Raw genomic sequence first — 20,723 nt, forward strand, 5'->3', positions numbered from 1 at the left:
TTATTTACCGGCGGCGGCTCAACGCAAGCCCGTTGCCTCTTGGGAGCTCGGACGCGCTGCGCGCACACGCGGCTCTTGCGCGCACACGCGGTTCTTGCGCGGGACAGGTCCCGCAGAGGGGGGCGCTGCGTGCCCCGCAGCGGAGAGAGCTCCGCGCCAGCCTCTTCCCCCCTCCCCTGGTAATGGTTTGGACTCTCCGGCTCCGGTCGCCCCCTCCGGTGCCCGCTTGGACTCTCCCGGTGCAGGCGGATCCCGGCCCCGAGGGAGCTCGGAGGAGGCGGTGTCGCCGGCGGTCACGTGACCCCCGCGGCGGGGCCGAGGCCGGAGCCGGCGCGGCGGGGCCGGGCGGTGCGGGGCCGGCAGCGCCATGTCGCTGCGGGAGCGGAGCCCGGGCGGAGCTGTCGAGGCCGGGGAGGACGCGGCGGCGGCGCTGGCGGAGCCCGATGATCCGGACCGGTGCCTGTCGCTGCTGCCCTGGGACCGTTTCTCGGCCTGGCTGCACTGCGTGTGCGTGGTGGGCTTCGACCTGGAGCTGGGCCAGGCCGTGGAGGTGCGTGAGGCGGCGGCGAGGGGCGGCGCGCACCGCGGGGGGGGCTTGCGGGCGCGGTTCCCTCCGGGCGCGGGCAGCTCTGCGGCGGGGCCCCGCCGGAATCGGGCACTTCCTCTGGTGCCGGTGTTGCACAGCGGGGCGGTGTGAGGGGAACGGGATTGTGCGAAACCCCGGGCGGTGTGAGGGGAGGGCGCGTGCCGGGGAGCGCGGGTGGGAGCGGGTGCGCGCGTGTGTCAGTGCGCGCGCGTGTCAGTGTACGCGCGCGTGTGTCAGTGTGCGCGTGTGTCAGTGTCAGTGTGCGTGTGTGTCAGTGTCAGTGCGTGTGTCAGTGTCAGTGCGCGCGCGTGTGTCAGTGCGCGCGCGCGTGTCAGTGTCAGTGCGCGTGTGTCAGTGCGCGTGTGCGCGTGTCAGTGTGCGCACGTGTCAGTGTGCGCGCGCGTGTGTCAGTGCCAGTGCGCGCGTGTGCCAGTGCGCGCGCGTGTCAGTGTGTGCGCGTGTGTCAGTGCGTGCGTGTGTCAGTGCGTGCGTGTGTCAGTGCGCGCGCGTGCGTGTCAGTGTGCGTGTGTGTCAGTGCATGTGCGCGTCAGTGTGCATGCGCGTGTGTCAGTGTGAGCGTGTGTCAGTGTGAGCGTGTGTCAGTGTGCGCGTGTGTCAGTGCGTGCGCAGGTGTGTCAGTGCATGCACGTGTGTCAGTGCGCGTGTGTGTCAGTGCGCGCGCGCGCGTGTCAGTGTGCGCGTGTGTCAGTGCGTGTGCGCGTCAGTGTGCATGCGCGTGTGTCAGTGTGAGCGTGTGTCAGTGTGAGCGTGTGTCAGTGTGCGCGTGTGTCAGTGCGTGCGCAGGTGTGTCAGTGCATGCACGTGTGTCAGTGCGCGTGTGTGTCAGTGCGCGCGCGCGCGTGTCAGTGTGCGCGTGTGTCAGTGCGTGTGCGCGTCAGTGTGCATGCGCGTGTGTCAGTGTGAGCGTGTGTCAGTGTGCGCGTGTGTCAGTGCGTGCGCACGTGTGTCAGTGCATGCGCGTGTGTCAGCGCGCGCGTGTGTCACAATGCGCGCGCGTGTGCGCGTGTCTGTGCGCGCGCGTCAGTGTGTGCGTGTGTGCGTGTCGGTGTGTGCGTGCGTGTCTGTGCGCGCGCGCGTGTCAGCGTGCGCACATGTGCGTGTCAGTGTGTGCGTGCGGGTGTTAGTGTCAGTGTGTGTGCGCGTCGGTGTGTGCCTGCGCGTGTCAGTGTCTGCGCGTGTCAGTGTCTGCGCGTGTCGTTGTGCACATGTCAGTGTGCGCGTGTCAGTGTGCGCATGCGTGTGTCAGAGTGCGTGCGTCAGTGTGCTTGTGTGCAGTGAATCCTCCGCCAGCCCACACTGTCACCAAGCGTGAGGTGAGGTGAACTATTCTCAATAACTGCTCGTTACGCGGGTTGTCACCTCAGTGTGCCGCTGTGAACGGTTTTCATCTCGTGCCAAGCTTTGTATGGAATTCATCGTCAGCTTGCTTTATATCCAAATAGCGCTGATTTCCATGACATCTACACATTAACGATCTTTAAAAGAGTATGATAGTAGTGTGAATGCAAGGAGTCTTCATAATTAACAGTGTTCTCCAGATCGCTGAGGTAGCGCAAATAAATTCTCTAAATGTCTGGAACATTTTCCTTGCACCATTAAATGAATGTCGGTCTGTGAGGACGCGCTGGTGACGCTGCCCAAACGGCAGGTGTTTAACTCAACAGGCAAACAGCTGTGAAACAGCACTGGGACTGCATTGGGGAACCTACTGGGCTGAAAAATCAACTAGAAAGAACAATTATCGTTTGGATCAGTTTCACATCCTGTTTCACCATATTCACCATGTGACTGTGCAGCGGACAGTTGGTGTGCAGGGAAAAGTGTCTTTTTTCTTAAAGTGGTGTTAGCATCAATGTGTGGCAGACTGGCCTAAAATTCCGCTGAACTAGGAATTGCAATATTTAAAATACATAATTGATAGGCACTGTGGGCTGAAACAGAAATGCAAATAAGAAACCCGCGAACTGTGGTAATTATCAAAGTTCTACTTGCTCGATGTTACAAGGTGTTGTTAGCAACAAAGACAAGAATTTCTTTATAAGCTGTGACTTTAGCGGGTAACGTGCTCCGTGGCTGAAGGAAGCACAGAGTAGCCTCTGTTCTGTCTGCAAACAGCTCTGTTAATGGTCCCATTAATGTTATAATAGTTGAATGGATGCATGAAATGAGATTTAAAATGCCTCCGTAACTAGGGCCTGAGTTAACTCAGTTGTGTTACTGCAGGAAGAATAATTAGCTTTTAGTTTCAATTGGAACCCTGACAACTAGATTACTTAGCAGTACAGAATATTAAGAGAGAGGGAAATGCAAAGCAAGCTTTCTGTTGCTGCACACCCACGCAAAAGATGGTGGTTTATTTCCTTCTTGGAAACTCCTTAGACAGAAAGCAGCAGCTCCTTGCCCAACTCTGTGATTCCAGGAGAAAGTTCCGATACTGTGTTTGAGAGGAAGAGTTCCCAACAAGTTACCCAAGTTGTATTTCCTCCAATAACCACACTTGTCAAGTTAATTTTCTTTCACCTACAAATTATGCTTTTTGTTTTGTTTCCTGTCCAGCAAGTTAGATTGTTATTTCTGGGGGGAAATAAAGTACATGGAGGCAAACATTTGGAAAGTAGGAAGTGGTGGTCTCCACTAATTCTGCTTCTTTGTGTCTGCCTTGTAGTCTCGTCTTTTCTCTGTCAATTTTGTGCTGTTAAAAGGCAGCTTCATCTTTAGCACCTTGTGATGAGCAGAGACATAGCTCGCCATCAAAAATAGCCTAAGGCAAGAGGGTATTGGAAGGTTGTGTCATAAAAATATGTAATAGAAGCTTATTGCTTATACCCAGGTTATTTTCAAATAAAGTAATACCTTTTTCCTGTAGGTAATATATCCTCCACATTCAAAACTCACAGATAAAGAGGTAAGTCATGGTCGCTGTATAAGTAAATAATTTGGTTTTGGTTTCATAATTTCAGGAAGTGTAATGTGTCTCTTTTCTTTTCCCCATCCTTTAGAAAACCAATATTTGCTATTTGTCTTTTCCAGATTCTAATTCAGGTAAGTGTTTCCTTCACTCTGTAGTTGTCTGTTGTTGGACAGTATAAATTAATGGGTTTAGATTAAATACACAAATTTCTTATTATTACAATACAGAAAAGTTGCAAATAAAGTTAAATATAAAACTGTATTGCAGTAAGGTCAGAGAACTCTTTATTTTATGGAAGTGAAATATCAGGAATGTGAATGTGCAAGACCTTCTAGATGACACACATGCACATTTTTCGACTTTGCAGTAAAAAACATCTTAATCTTGCTTTCGAACTAGATAGTAATATTGTCACTGTAGAGAGAAGTGTAGGCATACTTGAATGGTTTAATGAAGCAAATGGAAGGGATATGGAACTGTCTTCTCATACAGGAGTAAATGTATGTTTTCTAAATCCATATGAATGAAACTGACTCTTAAATTCAAAAGCATTTAGAAAGAACAGTTGTGAAGGGAAAACCTGGGCTGTCTTGCGTCTTCTCTATTCCTGATGCTTCTGTTGCTGTGTGTGGTCCTGCTTACTAAATTCTTTTTTAAACTAAATTTCTACTGTTCTGCTGCCAAAGAGAGATTGGAGGCATGTGGCTGATGACTTGGATCACCTGCAAAAAGATACGGCAGGAATACAAACACTTCCTTTCTCGTTTATTTCTTAATTACACAAAAGTAAAAAAACTGTAGTAACAGACTTGTCCCTGTAACTGCTGTTACTCGGTGCTTTTGATTGCAGAATAACCACTCTGGTGGGGGGTGATGCAGATGTGTGCTTCTAATATGTGTGTGAGCTTTCTCTGGCATAATTTTACAAAGTATCTTGGCTATTTTTTTTTCCTTTGTCTTAATGCCATTAAGGTGTTTTCTCTGTTCTTGATATCCTGTATGTAAATATAGGAAAAACTTCTGTTCTTGGAAGAGAAGATGAGTTAACCATATCTTCTTATTATTCTCATCGTTCACGGTTATAAATCTGCCAAACTTTCGAAAGGTGTATTGGAGGTACAAAATAATGCGTTAGGAACAAAGTCTGATTTTTTTGTTTTGCTTTGTTTTCAAATACAAGTTGGTTGGTAAAAGTTATGTTAGAGAGGATAGGTATATGTAAGGAGGGTCTGCTTTTAGCAGGAACAAGTCCCACCTTTGTCCTTTTTATAATGTCCCTCTTAAGAACCAGTAGGTTCTTGATTGTTCTTGGTAGGCTGAAGTTTCAAGTGATGTTGTGGGATTACCTGTGTAAAACCTGTGTTCTAGAAATAAGTTGGGAGTGTATGTGGTCTGTTATGATTTATTTTTTCATCAGAGGCTATAACGTAAAAAGAAAAGCTTTGTGTAATGTAGCAGTGAAGGAAGCTATTGGCTTGCAGCTACGTTTGTGGTCAGTCTTTCCTTGGTTTTTGTGGCTCAAAAGATTAATTCAACTTTGTTTTTTTGGTTTTTTGTTTTTGTTTTTTCCTTTTACAACTACCAATAGGTATCATTTGGGGACTTGTACAGGCAGTGAATGTAGGGGGAGAATGGATTTAATCAGCTAGTAGATCATGGCACTTCTTGTGCTTTTATTCATGCTTTTCTGCATGAATAGTTGAAGAAAGAATAGATGTTTACCAATCTTTTTGAATTCTACATACCAGAAGAGCTTGTGAAATAAGAAGCCATCATATTCTGAATGACATTTCAACATATTAATGATTATGGGTAATTTACTTTTTAGTCTTCTGTGTATAGCTCTTATGATAGCAGCATTTTTTTTTCATTTGGATGAAGGCAACTAGCTATGAAAACTTGGAGTGAATATTTAGTGCTGTGTCCTTGGCAGCTGCTGTGTTTTTTCTTGTTATGATTGGATCTGTACTGCTAAGCACTTACTTTAGTTACCTGTTTGAATTGGACAGTTATCCCATCATGTGACATTTTGCTACTTTTGGTTTTGTCTTGGTGTGTTGTGGGTTTCCTGCTGCAATTTCAAGGGCTCCTGAGACTCAGACGTGAATGCTCTGAACGCGCTGGTGTGTGTGTGCCTGAGAGAGAAGATGGAATTGAGCTTTTAAGTCTGGAGGACTTAATATAAGTATATATTAATGAATGGTTGCAATAGCAGGGCACGATAGCAGTGGAAGACAAATGAACCCAAACTATTTAACCTCTTTGGCTGTAGACAAGTCCTGATGTTGAACAATTCAAACTCAGAATTCTGTCTGTTGTTCATCTCTTCCCCCTGTGTAGGTTGTCTTGGGGACACACAGTTTTGTTTTAGATTTCGACGGTCTCCTGGAAGGAAAGTCTCATTGTGTTGTTTTCTGGACCAGTTGGATAGAGATCTACCAGTTTACTTAAAGGTTGGAAATAAAAAAAAAAATGAAGTTAATTTCTTCTTTGGAATGTTAATTTATGGGTCTTCACTCTTAAATTTAGTGCTTGAGAAACAAAATCTCTGAAGTGGGTGGCCTGAAAGACAAAGCTCAGCATATGTTTTTTGTGACATGTGATTATCATAATAATTAACTAATAATTAGTTTCATTAACTATTCTTTAAGTTTTATTACTATGGGGTTTGGACTGCAAGGAATTAAATTGATAACCAGACCTATTTTGTTACTGACTAGAAACCTGTAGGTCAAATTGTAAAAACCATTACCTTCCTGGAAATATGAAGTGGTTTATAACTTTAAGAAAGCCAAACCACTGTTGAGATGTCTCTCTCTGTTTCCACCCTGCATTTTTTGAAGATGGAGCAGTTTCCTGACAGAGGTAGTAGCCAAAAAGTTGTTCTCAGCGTGTCCATACGGAACATGGAGGCCTTTAGATGTGCTAGTGAGAGTCTGATTCTCAGATCAACTGAGATCTGTTTGTGTGGCAAATACTTGAATTTCTGGTGGTAGGAAGGATGAAGCTGATGTTTTCTCTTTCAAATGTGGGAACACGCTTCCTTAATACTCTTCTAAAACTGATACATTGAAAGACTAGGTTTTATCTTTTCGAGCCAGGACCTTAAGGCTTTTAACTGCTAAAATCTTTTTAATGCGACTTTACGGAATTATGAGTGTCGATTTATTCCTCAGGAAATTAATTCTATTTGTGCTTTCATGGTGTCTCAGGAGAACGTAGATATAAAAATAGTAAAGCCAGAAAGCACAGCTGTTTCCACACACTGGTGTTTTCTCTTTGAAGTACTTATTAAAAAAATAATGCAATAAGCAGAGTAATCCTTCTAATTTATTGTATCTAAGCAACTATGGAGCTTGCAGAGAAATAAGCTTTAAAAATGCATATTGAATGCTTCAGAAAGAAGGGCAGTATCAGGTTGTTATATTGAATTTGTTCCTTTCTTTTGCAGAAAGATCCAGCATATTACTATGGCTATGTGTATTTCAGACAGGTTCGAGACAAATCATTAAAAAGAGGCTATTTCCAGAAGGTAACCTCAATATTTTCCTAAAAGATTAGGAAAATATTAATGAATTATTTTTCAGTGGCGTCAGAGGAGCAGGAAGAGTATCTTCCTGTCTTAACTAAATTAATTGTTTATTTATAGTAAATTGGTCTAATTTTGTATCAGCTATGCCAAGTTCCAGCTGCACTGTCAGAACAGAAAATTTTTCGTGTTAAAAACAAAAAAATGGGAACTCTGGGGAGTTGTTAGTTGTTTGATTGCAATTGCCTATAGTCAAATGTGTGGTTGGCTTGCATGGGTGAGAAAAATCAAGTGTGACTTTCTTTGAGGAGAACCAGCAGAACTGCGATAGAGCACAGGGAAAGGGTTAACTTAAAATTGTATTTTTGTTTTGTACTCTCTATTCCAGTCGCTGGTCCTCATCAGCAAGCTACCTTATGTCCATCTCTTTCGCACCATGCTTAAGCAAATAGCACCAGAATATTTTGAAAAAAGCGAAGCTTTCCTGGAAGCAGGTAGTGGTACTTTTATGTTGTTCTGGAAAAGCTCCTATAATATTGCACACTTCTTTTGGAGAAATAACAAACAACAGTGTCACATTCCAGTTTGCATTTCTGTCTTCTTGTAGGGCAAAGGGTTGAAAGTTTAGCGAACTGGCTTGATTTATAGATCATTGTACAGAGCTAATCTAATTTTGGATTCTCCATGGGAGAGTTGAAGTTCCCCCTTAAAAACCGTCTCGGATTTTGCTGTGTGGTTCAGGACAAGCTGTTCAGAACAAGTTGCTGATGGCAATTCTTGGTTTAGAACATATATCAACTAGTTCTAAATTATACTTCTTTTTTTCTCTCTTTTTAGTTTGTAGTGATGTTGATCGTTGGCCATCACCAATTCCAGGGAAAATACTGCATTTGCCTATTATGGGTGTTATAATGAAGGTAAATACTCCGGCATTTATTTATCTCCGAGGGTGTCCTCTCTTCCCTTTAGCGTGTGGTTCTCACCAGATTCTGCCTTGTTTTCAGTGTGCGATACTCCAGAACAGGAATAGATGTGTGTTCTGCTCGGAGCGGAGGTCTGGGGGATCTCGATTAGGTTCCGTGGCTGCGGAGGATCTTTTATGGTGCAGAGGTTAATATGTAATTCTTGTAGATATTAGAAAGAGGTGTTTCAGTGCAACTACTAATTGCACCATCTGTATTACCCGTCTGGAATATGCATTGTAGGAGACTTTAATGCTAATTATATTTGTCAAATCAAATATTAAGGAACACTTCAAAATACTGAGAATTAAGTCCAGTCAAGCAAATTAAGTATATTGATGAAAATCATTCCTGTTCCTGAAGTTTGACAAATAAAAATGTTTTTTGGCCCACACACAAGAATTTAATTTCTTGGTCTGTTGATAATTTTCAGCGGAAGAGAAATATGTCTGAAGAATCTATTTAATAAGTTATATCTAGTGCATGGGAGGGAACTGCAGATGTTGAATGGTGGCTGAGAACTGAGCCTCTGGGAGCCACAGCATCTTCAGAGGAAACGCAATTAAATGGGTTTGGTGGATCCAGAGGTTACAGCTGGAATTACATTCTTAGCAGATATTCTCAAGTTTATGATGTAGACGCGTGTGCATCACCAGGGAGAGGAAGAAGTTTCTGAAGCTATTCCAAAAGCACAAATTTAATAAAGCAGTGTTCTCCGTGATGGAGGAGAGCAATGAGTGTCAGATATGTCTTGTTTGGGGATTGCCTGCATTAATCTCATCAGGAATTCGTATCCGTGAGAGTTGAAATTGTCTTCCTAAACTGAGCGAAGCCATAATTACCATCTTCAGTGATATTGATCACGTTTTTTTATGCTGTTTGGGCAGTCAGTTTTAATTGTACATAAATCACATCAGTTTGTGCGCACCAGCTTCCAATGTGCTTAAATTTGTAGTACTGCAAGACTTACAGATACAGACTGTGAGGTCAGAAAAAGATATTTATGTGCTTCAGTATATTTGGATTCTGCCTCATACCCACCAGGATGTCTGATGTTTTACGAAAGGGTTTTTTCTAAAAGTAATTCTGTACAACCTTAAGCCCCTATAACCTTATTTCAGATCATTCTCTCCAACATTTAAAGGTATTTTTATTGAAATTATTGTAATAGTTGTGACTAGTGTTATCAACAGTCCTTTTAAACTGAAATATAATTTTCATTTTCTAATATTCAGTTTGCAGTGTGGCACTGCATAATATTGCACGTTGATTCCTGTAGCAATGATCTGTAATCTTCAGCTATGAATTCATTGTTATGTGTATGTTCTGTTGAGTAAGTTAAGCATTGTACTGTAGTATATCCTCTTGAAATGTTATATCTTGTCTGTAAGGCAGCATTTTAAGTCTCTGCTGAATTCAATACAAGGAAAAAGAAACAAAAATCTTTCTTTCTTTCTTTTTCTTTCAAAGTTACGGATTCCAACATATCGTGACAAGCCTGGAACAACACCAATAGTACAGAATATGCACCAGGTAGAGATGAGATACTTCTGTTGTATATAACCCCAACTCAAAGCTGAATATCTGCCTTCATTCTTTTACTTTCAACTTGTTAATCAAAATTGGTAGCAAGTCCTCATACTTGGGTAGTAATGAAATCCACAGTCTTTGAGACTTTGAGTGGAGGAGTCTAAAGGTGAATCCTTCACAGAAAAGGTATTTTAACCCAGTGACCCCAAGTACTTGAGAAGAGGGGTTGGCTGACTAAAGTACGGAACTTGAGCATCATTTTAATGGGTAAAACTGTACCGAACTAGTTTTGGGGGTTTTTTGAGGATGAAAGCTGAATTTAAAATCTTTAGCCATAAAAAATGGATATGAAAAAAAAAAAATCTGTGCCTTCATGTGCTGGGTGGCTGTTGTTTAAAACAGCTTCAGTATTTCGTATATTTTCTGGACTGAAAGTCACATGCCTGTAAGTGGGGCGTGGGTTGGGGAAAATCCTGCTTTTAGCATCCAAAAAGAGTTACTTGTGGAGATAATGCAGTACGTATTGCAGTAGTGGTAAATAATTAGGGTATATACCATCCACTGTGTGTAAGCATTTAAGGGAAACTATTTCATTTAATACCCAGGTATTCTGATGACTAAAAACCAAGCATTGCGCTGTCTTTTAGGCAGATGCTCAGATCTCTATGGCTTTGCCGACTGTTCATGAAGTAGATCTTTTCAGGTAGGAGTTCGGACTGATTTATTCCTAGTTGTGAATTCCCACAAGTCAAAGATTTATGATGATCCCATAACACGTATTCCATAGCTTGCAAGCTAACACTTGTGGGTATTGTTTTTAACGTTCTTTGTCTGCAAAGCTGGCTGAAAGCCAGTTCGGACAACATGCAGGCTGACATTGCAATAAATACACTAAATTATTAGTGCCATTAAATGTGCCATTTTATGAGAGTATTTTCTATTTTTCAAATAAATGTCACTTTTATCCAGTTCTTAATCAAGTACATCTTTATTCTGGTTAAGTGTATTAAAATACCTCAATGTGTTTTTAGGTGTTTCTGTCCGGTGTTCTTTCACATTCAGATGCTTTGGGAGCTGGTACTGCTGGGAGAACCGCTCGTTGTGATGGCACCATCACCATCAGAATCTTCAGAAACCGTGTTGGCACTTGTCAAGTACGTGTAACGGGGCTTCCCAACCAACGGCCAAGTGGGTCATTTTAGATTGCAGCTGAGTGCAGCTTCATTTGATCTGAACGTAACAGAGCATGACAAATTTTAGATTAGCTTGTTTCTTCCATGATATTTTGCACTGTACACGTACAAGTTTATCCTCTGTTTACCTTGCAGTTGTATTTCACCGTTAAAGTACTGCAGTGATTTCAGGCCATACTTTACCATACATGACAGCGAATTCAAAGAATACACGACTCGCACACAAGCCCCGTAAGTAAATCAGACTTTGCTGTGAAGGTGTCGCTCAAACCCACTCGTAACCATAAATCTGTTTCAAGATCCTGCTTAAGTATTCTGAATTTCAGTCATTAAAGAATTACATTTACACTCCTTATTTATAAGATTTATCTTGCAGAGTGCAGTAATTAGCTGTTTTAAGTTTTTACTCCAGTTAGATAGGATTAAGAAGTTATGAAACAATGTCATAATTAAACTACATTTCAGCTTCATAGGGTGCAGAATAAGTAAAAAAGCAACTATGAAAGTAACAGAAGTTTCACTTTTCAGGAAGAGTTTGTATGGGCAACACCAGCTCTGTAGTAGCTCCTTGGAAAATTGTTCTTTAACTGTTTTTCTTTTTAAGCAATTACTGAACAAAGTGACTTCTAGAATTCAACATCCATATACCTGTTTTATAAAATTAATCTTATCAGTGTCCTAGTTGAGACAATAATTTTAAGAGTAAATATCACTGCACTGAATTTGTTAGAAAAACGTTGCAAATAATTCAGAAATTAAGACTATTTTTTTAAGAGCGTGAGCCCACATAATTTTACTTGAAACTACTTTAAGAACACACTTTTCTCCTTCATTATTTTTTTTATTCCTACTCTAATTTTGACAGCATACACCTCTGATATTTCTTATTATATGTTATTTAAATGCAACTTGAGTTGGGAATGGAGCACATGTGTTAGATTCACTGACTTTTTTATTATTATAAGCAAATTTGTTCTAATGTCTGAACAGGCAGCAGTTGTTGCGTTGGGTTTTTTGTTTGTTTCATTGGGTTTCTTTCTGTATTTTTCCTCTCAACGGAAGTATCGCCAGAGATTGAGCAGTGGAAAAACATACAAACATAGGCACTGTATTTCAGATTGTATTCCATGGGAATGGTTTTGCAGCATGTAATTTAGTTTCTAAAAATAATTCCAGGAAGAATTTGCTTAAACTTTAGTAACCCATGTTTAAACACTACATCTGCCCCTCTGTAGCAGAATAGCAAGGTTGTTCAGAACGTAAGTTAGTATTTGAAATAGAGCTGGAATTGCTCTGGTTCTCTTATGGAAAACAAAAATATTGGGAAGATTGGAAATAGGCTTTTACAGCAATGGCTCTGAGAGGGGGAAGAACTCAGGTGATGCGGATTCTGTGTATTTTATTACCTTCAGTGACTGGGGACCAAGGGGTGGTTTTCATCTTGATGTTTAGACTTATGGTGCCTTTTCAGAAATTACTTCAGTGGTTTAAAGTCAGAACTGATTCTGGTAAATGTGACGGATTAAGGCTCCTGAAAGTGACCAAGTAGTTTACCAAGTCTTGCTATTGTATCGCCAGTAGCAGTGAAAGAAGATTCCTCACGGTAATACCTTGTTCTCATCACTGCAAATAGGCAGAATTTAGCCAACAGTCTGAGCAGGTGTCACTTGTATTCTCCACTCCTGTTTGGGCTGTAAGATACATCTGGCTTGCTATTATATTTTCTAAAACTTACAAACTTTGATAAACATACTGTGCTCTTAAGTGCAACTTAAAATGTAACTCTTAAATACAAAAGGAAGGTAATTCCAAGTTAAGAATTAAACTTGACCTTTTGTATTCATTAACACAGAAGCTCTTACTGTCACATTTTAAATATTGTCATTATTTTTCTAGACCATCTGTCATTCTCGGGGTGACGAATCCTTTTTTTGCTAAAACACTTCAGCACTGGCCTCACATTATTCGAATTGGAGATATTAAACTTCCAGGTAAAGTACAAATCCCTTCTACAATCCTGTGTGTCAAGATCTAACTGTGACCTTATTTATTTACAAATGTGTGTAATGTAGTTCAATTAATTTAGTTTAATACTAACCGAATCCTTTAGTTACCAAATCCATTTTCTTACGACACTTAATCCATGGCTACTGTTTTAATTTATTGTATACAACTTTTATTTTGGCCGAGGTACTAAGGATTTGTTCCTGAAAGCATTTACCATAAGGGGAACAAAGGAAGATGCAGTAACATTTGAAATTAATGAAATGGTCATTCACTGCTCAGTAGTCAGTATTTTTCTTTGGCTGCTTTGACTCAGAAGGTCATCGTTTTGTTGGTGGTGGTTTTGTTGTTTTGTGGTTTTCTGTTTGTTTGGGGGTTTTTTTGTTTGTTTTTCTTTTCAACAAGGAACCCCTTGTATAAAGTGAAAAGCCTCTATGTTATTATTCACACGTTTACTGGATGTTTCTGGATAGGTACTTGGATGCTTGTTGGTGTTTCTAATGCTTCTTACGCTATTAGATATTCTTCTAAATGCAAGGATCTGTTTCTAAAAATCAGTGTGATGTATAGTAGCACATCAGCTGTGCTATCCAGTAAGAGAGATGGAGATTTCAAGTAAGGTGCTTTAAATGTTTTGGCAGGTGAAGTTCCGAAGCAGGTGAAAGTGAAAAAACTGAAGAACCTAAAAACTTTGGACTCCAAACCTGGTAATAAGCTGCTTCAGAGTTAAATTCCCAGTATTTCAATTTTAAAAAGCGTACCCCATTTTTCTTTTGGCTATGTGCTGCTTTTTTTCGTTAGGCGTTTACACATCTTACAAGCCATACTTGAACAAAGATGAAGAAATCGTCAAACAGTTACAGAAGGTAATACTGCAAATCTCTCTTTAAAGGAAATTTTGTGTACTGTTGTACAGTCTTTTCATTTGAGGCTGAGCTCTGTCTACATAACTGAAATTAAACTGGATTCCAATTCCTCTGCCCCAGTTCTTAACTGAATAGACAGGTGTGCGCCCTCGCTATAGAAGGGCCGCTGCCTTGTTAGCAGCTTCTATAGCACCAGGATCACCAGAACTCAAGAAGATAGCATAATAATTTAGAGAATCAAAGTGATCGATCAGTTCATCTGTTTTGGGTTTTCCACCCTCTGCCATCCCCTTCCCATCTCTTTTGTCTAGAAATCTCATGCACGAGCTGTGTAAGAAACAGAACTTCCAAACTTTCAACTGATTTGCACAAGTTGGTTTATAGAAATTTTTCTTGCCTTGAATTTCTTTACATGAAAAAAAAAAAATCAGCAATTCAAGGGATGAATATCTATGCAAGAGGACTTGATACTATTGCTTTCCTTTCATGGTTCAGGACAGGGAGTGCTGTATGTAAGCATATGGCAAATGAATACAGAAACACTGGAATAAATGTTCTTAAAAAAACCTCGCAACTGCTTTGGGGTAACAGACTTAGTGTGATAGTTTATTTCTTTTTTTAAGGGTGTACAACAGAAGCGTCCTACAGAAGCACAGAGCGTGATTCTTCGACGGTATTTTTTGGAATTGACGGAAAGTTTCATTATTCCATTAGTGAGTTCTTTTTCTAGTGGATCTTTTACATATGTAATGTGGAGTAGCTTTTTTGGCATTTGCCTGACCAAAAAAGTCAAGTAACTATGCAGTAACTAACAGTCTGGCCCTGGTGTCAGCACTGAGTCCAGTGCTGTTCAACATCTTCATTTGTGATCTGGCTGATGGGGCAAAGTGGATCCTCAGCAGATTTACTGATGGTACAAACCTGGGGGAGCAGCTGATGCACCAGAGGGTCGTGCTGCTCTTTGGAGGTTCCTCAACGGGCTGGAGAAGTGGCCTAAGAGGAACCTCACGCAGTTCAGCAAAGTGCTGAGTCCTGCACCTGGGGAGGAATGAACCTGTGCAGCAGAATACTTCTTGATTACTTTTTGTGGATGACCTGAGCTTTTAATCATTTTAGAGCATGCATGATCAGGTCCAGTTTCTGTCTGCAGGAACTGGGACATCCCTAGACACTTGTTTGTCCTTGGGTATTAATGATTACAGGAGGTTTTCTTTAAAATTTTCATTCTCTCCTGTTCTTTTGTGACAGGATGGACATGTAGGGTGACTCTAAAACCCTTCCCTGTGGGCCGTCACCAAAGAGAGATTATTTAGTAGTGGCCGGAGTTCAGGATATATAAATATATATAAATATATATATATTCTATGTATACATTTGCTTCCTGTCCCCCTCCCCTCATGTCCTCCTTGAATTTTGCTGATGTAAAGTTCTGTAGTTGGGAAATACAAATGGTATTAAATAAGCTTCTTGTAATGCTGTCATTTGGTCAATATGCAGGACCCCACCCTGTACCAATAGTTAGAAGAGAAAATGCTGTGGTCACAAGTGATAAGTAAACATATACGTGGATTGTGTATCTTTAATACCAGTTATGCAAACAACTCCTTTTTTTTTTTTTTTTTTCCCCTTTTTCTAGGAGCGGTATGTGGCAAGCCTAATGCCTTTGCAAAAATGCATATCACCATGGAAGGTAAGGAAATATAATTTTAATTAGCTGAAAACTGGTGATTAGAGAAGTTATGGTATGCTGATGATTTTTTTTTTTCTTGTCACAGAGCCCCCCACAGCTGAGGCAGTTTAGTCAAGATGACTTCATGAAGACACTGGAAAAAGCAGGACCACAGCTCACATCAGGTTTAAAAGGAGACTGGATAGGACTTTACAGGTCATTTCTTTCATCAGCATAAAAAACTAAATTATGTCCATGAAGACAAATCAGTAATACAAATGCTCCTTTCCTGATCAAACTTATTATTGATTTGAGTAAGACTTACTTTTAGAATATATGCTCTAATAGGCATTGATAGTGCTTAGTATACGTTACTTACTCAAAACTGTTCTCTGTGAGCTGTTAATGGTTTTCATAAGATACGACTAACACCACAGATCTCTGTATACACCAGTATTATTTCTGGCTTTATTTCTGGTTCTAACTTGATTCCTCTTTCCAAACACAAAGATAAAAATGAGGATGTTTCAAATTGAGCCTTGTTTTGTTCCTGACAAAAATCTTAATTTTTATTGTCTTTCGGACTCTTTTATTTATGTTGTTTTCTCAATCCTTGTCTTGTTAATAGAAGCACCTGTTATGCTTCACTTCAGAATATTTCATTTTTTTTGAAAGTAAACAGAGGAAGAGTCCTAATATCTTCTCGAGCGTCGAACATAATTACTTTACATTTGATGGCATGGAAAAACAGTGTTATCAAAATTGGAATTAAAATGGATTTTGCTTTGGTGTTTTGCCAGGCACTTCTTGAAATCGCCCAACTTCGATGGTTGGTTTAGGAGCCGGCAGAAAGAAATGACACAGAAGTTGGAGGCCCTTCATTTGGAAGCGCTTTGTAATGAGGTTAGAAAAACGTGCTTACAATCATATTTATCATCTTGTGAATAAAAGCATCTTCTCCCTCAAGTCAGTTTTATTCCTGCCGTTTTCACTGTCAAAATTTTATGTTCAACCAGTTATGTCAAGTCTGATCTAGCAAAACATGAGTTTGTTAACCAAGCTAAAACTAACATAGCAGAAGAGAACAATATGAAATACAGTTCACTCTTTTATAGCAACCGTCATCATTTGTAAAATGTTTCCTTAGTCCTTTTTTATTTTGTTGTGTATTTTGAAATTTAATTTCCTCCCCTCCCACCCCCAAAAAAAAGGTTTTTCCTCTTGTTTGGTAAGGTTATTTCATTCAGCTTCCTTCCTTGGTGTTCCAACACATTTTTAGTTGTGATATGGTTTGTAGCTTTGAAGGTACAAACTCAGTACTGTAGGAAATGGGCAGCTCATTAGGTGTGGATAGTAAGTAAACCTACAACTGGTCTGGAGTAATTGGAGAAGTGAAATCTGTTTGATAGATAACAAAATGCCATAGAAATGATCTTATGTTGTAAGATCTATACTTAAGAAGCTGAAGTGGATATTGATATAATTTGAGTTGGAACAACTGATAAGGCAAGGTGTTGCAAGAGGGGAAGAGATTGTACAACTGAAGAGGGAATAGGAAGAACAAAAAAAGAAGTCAACACCAGAGCTTTAAAAGAAACAAAAAAATTGCACCGGTTATTTTTAAAAAGCCATGGATTTTATCCCTTGTCAGCTCCCAAGCAGTACATTCTAGGAACCCAAACAGATTGTTCAAATAGAGCAGCCCAGTAATTTGCAGGGCAATAGAATAGCCAGGTCAGTTGTATCGCATAGAATCTATTCGACTGTATTTGACATTAAGTTATTGTAAAGGGATTGTGTCATGGATTTATTACTGGCTCTGCTCCTTATAGCTTTTTCTTTTGATCCAAGTGTTAACATCTTTATGTACATGAGCAAATGTCTTTCATTAGATGAATAGGAAAGGAGTAGGGGAAGAGAAGTTGCATAAGAAAATTCACATAATGAGTACATTTGACTAGTTATTGACTCAGGGGTCTCCTTCAATGCCCTAGAAACAAGAAGTGCTGCCTGGCACTATTTTAATATTTCATTGTGCTGGCAGATCTGATCTGCCAAACATTGACTGCCATTTTGCATTGTAGATGCTATTTTTGAAACGAAGCCAGTTTGGCACGATTTTTCTTTGTTTGTGTAGTGTTTGTGTTCTAGTCTCCTGTTTTGCTAAATCCTGGGCAAACATGCAAATAAAGTAGATTTTGCAGTTCACAGTAGAGAAAGTACATGAGTGAATGAGTTTAGTAAATGTCATGAGAATAAGGAAAAGGAGGAGACCCATTGTGAACAGTAAGCGTAAATCAATACTACTTCTGAAGATTATGTATGTTACCGTAAATATTTCAGGGCTTAATTTTTATTCTTTTAGAACTTGGTGTTCTGGAGTCAGAAGCATAGTGAAGTGGAAACGGTGGATCTCGTCTTAAAGTTAAAGAACAAACTGGTAAGTAACTGAATTGAACATGCCTCAAATTTGCTTAACTAGAAAAGTATTATATAGTCATGTTTACAGGTACTTAAATGAAAATATTCTTTATGGTCTAGGTAGCTCAAGGATGCAGTCATTCAGGTTTTTAAAACAAAACCAGTTCATTTCAGCTGTGACAGAAGGGTTAGCGAGCTGCTTCAGCAATGTTGGAAGCATTGCACTGACCTTGCTCTTTAAAACTAGTTGAAACTTTGTGACTGATCTGTGTGGGAGCAAGGCTGGATCCTCGGAGGAGCAGAAAAACAAATTTTCTTGTGATTACTGAAAGTCCAAAGCAGCGTTAGGTCATGCTGTTGTGTGGTTGTTGAGGAAACCTGCTATTGTCCAAACTCCTAGCCAGTTGACAAATAAGGAATTTTCCAGATTCGCTAATATGTCACTTTGGTGTGTCGTAAGGTAAACTTGCGTTTAGCAGAACTCGTGTTTTATTGTACGTTTGCAGTTGCAGGCTGACAGAGAACAGCTTCCTGTGAAAAACGACACACTGAAAAAGCTGCAGACGCACATCAATGATATCATACTGGCACTTCCCGATGACTTACAGGACATCTTGCTCAAAACTGGCACAACGTGATTTCTACTGGGCTTTTTTGTGCAGAAAACAAAAGGTAAATACCATCTACAGAAGACAGTGGCCTACGAGCTTCAGAACACAGCTCGGCATCGTATATTAACACTACAAGTGGACTGTCCCAGTAGTATAGCCCGCTATACTATTTTCACTGTTTTTTCCACTGAAATACCAATGCAACTAGAGGAATTCCTGTGTCTAATAATGTTGGAAATAAGTGCTCTTAAAGAAAAACCTGTGGGCAGTGAAGCTGTACCACAGCGTAGGACCACGGTGCAGTGCTGGCATTGCAGAATTTTCCAATTGGTGCTGCTGTTCCCAGTCCTGATAACTCAGGGGTAGCAATATTGATCAGTACTGGCCTGGCCATGTAGTATCTGATTGCTTTATTTTGGTTTTTCTTCTAGTTTTCATCTAGTGATAGGCCCAACTGGCATATTATGTGACTTGGTCAGAAAACATTAGAGTTGAGGTGTTTTACTGGTAAATCATTGCTTCCAAAAAACTGTTTCAGGGACAGCTGAAATAATCAGATTGGTTCTTAACTTTCTTCCTTTTGCCTTCTTAACATCTTTCCAAACCCACGTTAATTTAGCATCTTTAAAGAAGAGAAGGCAGCTGACAAAAATTTCCTGAAGTCTCCTCCATTCAATGTCAGTTGATTAGGGTGCTCTTACTCCACATGCCTTAAATATAAAGTACTTGTGTACTAATCGATGGGTTTAAACTGCTGACATTTGGGATTTAAAGTGGATCAGTAGTATAAACGTAAGTATGCATTACAGGAAACAAACAACAGTGGTGTTCTAATATGGCTTTTAAAATCAGTGATTTCAGTAGAAGTAGCTGATAAACCATCTGTTTCAGTTAGAGATCGTAGCGGCCAGCTCCTGTTATAAATTTTTCTTTTTTACTTATACCAGTAGGGTGTTGGAGGAGGTGATGGGGCTGGAGGGAGAAGGTGCTGCCTTCAGCTGAAAAAAAGCCTGTGGAAAGGTCAAACTGTTGCGAGAAAAGATTGTAGCATGAAATGATTTTCAGTATATGCATATTCTCAGACGTGCATAGAGTAATTTCCTCTTGCATATTAAGCAAGAAGAATGTGTCGTTATCTTCTTGAACAAGTTTCATTGTTATATATTAATAAGAACCCAGCTGCTCCGTATGCAGTGTTGTACTGCGACCGGTTTCAAGTAGAATAAACTTACTGCTGTAGTGTACGCACAGCATACACTTCTACATGACAAGTGGATCACGGTTATAAAAAAATTCTGCTTTTAAGTGCTTGGATAGGATTTTTAAAAACTTATGACATTATCCTGCTGTAAGAATATGCTTTTGTATGATAAATATTTCATACCCTCTTTCTAAAATCGTTTTATTTAGATATAAAGTGTCAGAATGGTATTTTTAAGAAAATACTTATTTTAATACTGTTATGGTTTGTATACAATTACTTGTGACCAAACATTTAATGTATCTATTATGTTACTTAAACTACACCACTTCAGCATTAATTTCTAACTTGCAAATTTTTTTGCACACCCTGACAAATAGCATTTCTAATCCAGAGATTAATAAGTGGCCATTCTTATACTGAATTATCTTAAATATTTAACCTGGAACACTGTGTAGTTTCTTGGAACCATGTAAACTGGTAACAACTACGATAACTATCACATGACAGCAAATATGTATTTTTGTAAAAGAAAATAAACGGTTTGATTTTTATTTTTTTATTTGGAAGTTACTTGTCTTAGATGATGGGTGTGATTTGTTCCTGTGTTTTCCCCCCTCTCCTGTGTCAGCAAAGCTGTTCAGCAGCTTGTAGGAGCTGCCGGGTCTGACTTTGTGAAGATGTTACCCCTTGGTGGCCAGAAATACCTGAGGAGAGGAGTGGTTGGTGTAGTTTGATCGTGCATCACGGTCGTGATACAACAGAGCTGCGGGAAAGCAAAGGGCAGGGTCTGGTTCCGAGCAAAATGTGTCCAGTGTTCCATCTGCTCCTGTGCACGCCTGAGAGGCCCCGGAGAAACACAGTGGTTGGAAGCAGCCTGCAAGCAGAGCTCAGTTCGCGTTTATTTAATGGAGCTGGGTTTAGTTTAAATCCCTGAAAAACTAGATGCTTAAACAGAATTAGAATCTTGTTCAAAAGAAAGGCAAGAAAGTCGTATAGTTGTTTGCTGTCTTCAGTGACTTGTAATGCTTTTAGTAATGGTTCAAAAGGACCTTGACCTATAACTACAAATCTAGGCAGAATGTAGTCACTGACACAACAGTGTTTCCTCAGGGCAGGTTTCTGCACTTGTCCGGTCTCTCTGCAGTCCCGTTACACTGAGTGTGCATATTTCGACTAGGGATGCTTCAGCTGTAGTGCTGCAGCAGAGGAATTGCAT

At 40.4% G+C, this 20,723-nt stretch overlaps 1 protein-coding gene across 1 annotated transcript; it reads left to right on the forward strand.

Moving 5' to 3' along the window:
• Nucleotides 1-316: 316 nt before the first annotated feature.
• DENND6A (DENN domain containing 6A) lies at nucleotides 317-20,009 on the forward strand. The gene is made up of 20 exons (XM_065642785.1): nucleotides 317-550; nucleotides 3,474-3,512; nucleotides 3,607-3,649; nucleotides 5,859-5,971; nucleotides 6,970-7,050; nucleotides 7,436-7,541; nucleotides 7,885-7,964; nucleotides 9,480-9,542; nucleotides 10,187-10,242; nucleotides 10,571-10,693; nucleotides 10,868-10,963; nucleotides 12,629-12,723; nucleotides 13,378-13,443; nucleotides 13,538-13,602; nucleotides 14,226-14,315; nucleotides 15,239-15,292; nucleotides 15,378-15,487; nucleotides 16,072-16,174; nucleotides 17,637-17,711; nucleotides 18,199-20,009. The coding sequence occupies exons 1-20, from the start codon at nucleotides 368-370 to the stop codon at nucleotides 18,328-18,330; spliced, it is 1,773 nt and encodes a 590-aa protein (XP_065498857.1). The 5' UTR covers nucleotides 317-367; the 3' UTR covers nucleotides 18,331-20,009.
• Nucleotides 20,010-20,723: the final 714 nt, after the last annotated feature.

Source organism: Caloenas nicobarica, chromosome 11 (assembly GCF_036013445.1).
Source record: "Caloenas nicobarica isolate bCalNic1 chromosome 11, bCalNic1.hap1, whole genome shotgun sequence".
Taxonomy (NCBI): Eukaryota; Metazoa; Chordata; class Aves; order Columbiformes; family Columbidae; genus Caloenas; species Caloenas nicobarica.

Excerpts from the sequence above, each read along its gene's own strand:
- DENND6A (XM_065642785.1), top strand. The coding sequence starts at position 368 with ATGTCGCTGCGGGAGCGGAGCCCGGGCGGAGCTGTCGAGGCCGGGGAG. Across the intron at positions 7,542-7,884 it reads CGAAGCTTTCCTGGAAGCAG|TTTGTAGTGATGTTGATCGT; the intron begins GTAGTGGTACTT and ends CTCTCTTTTTAG. Across the intron at positions 10,243-10,570 it reads CATGAAGTAGATCTTTTCAG|GTGTTTCTGTCCGGTGTTCT; the intron begins GTAGGAGTTCGG and ends ATGTGTTTTTAG.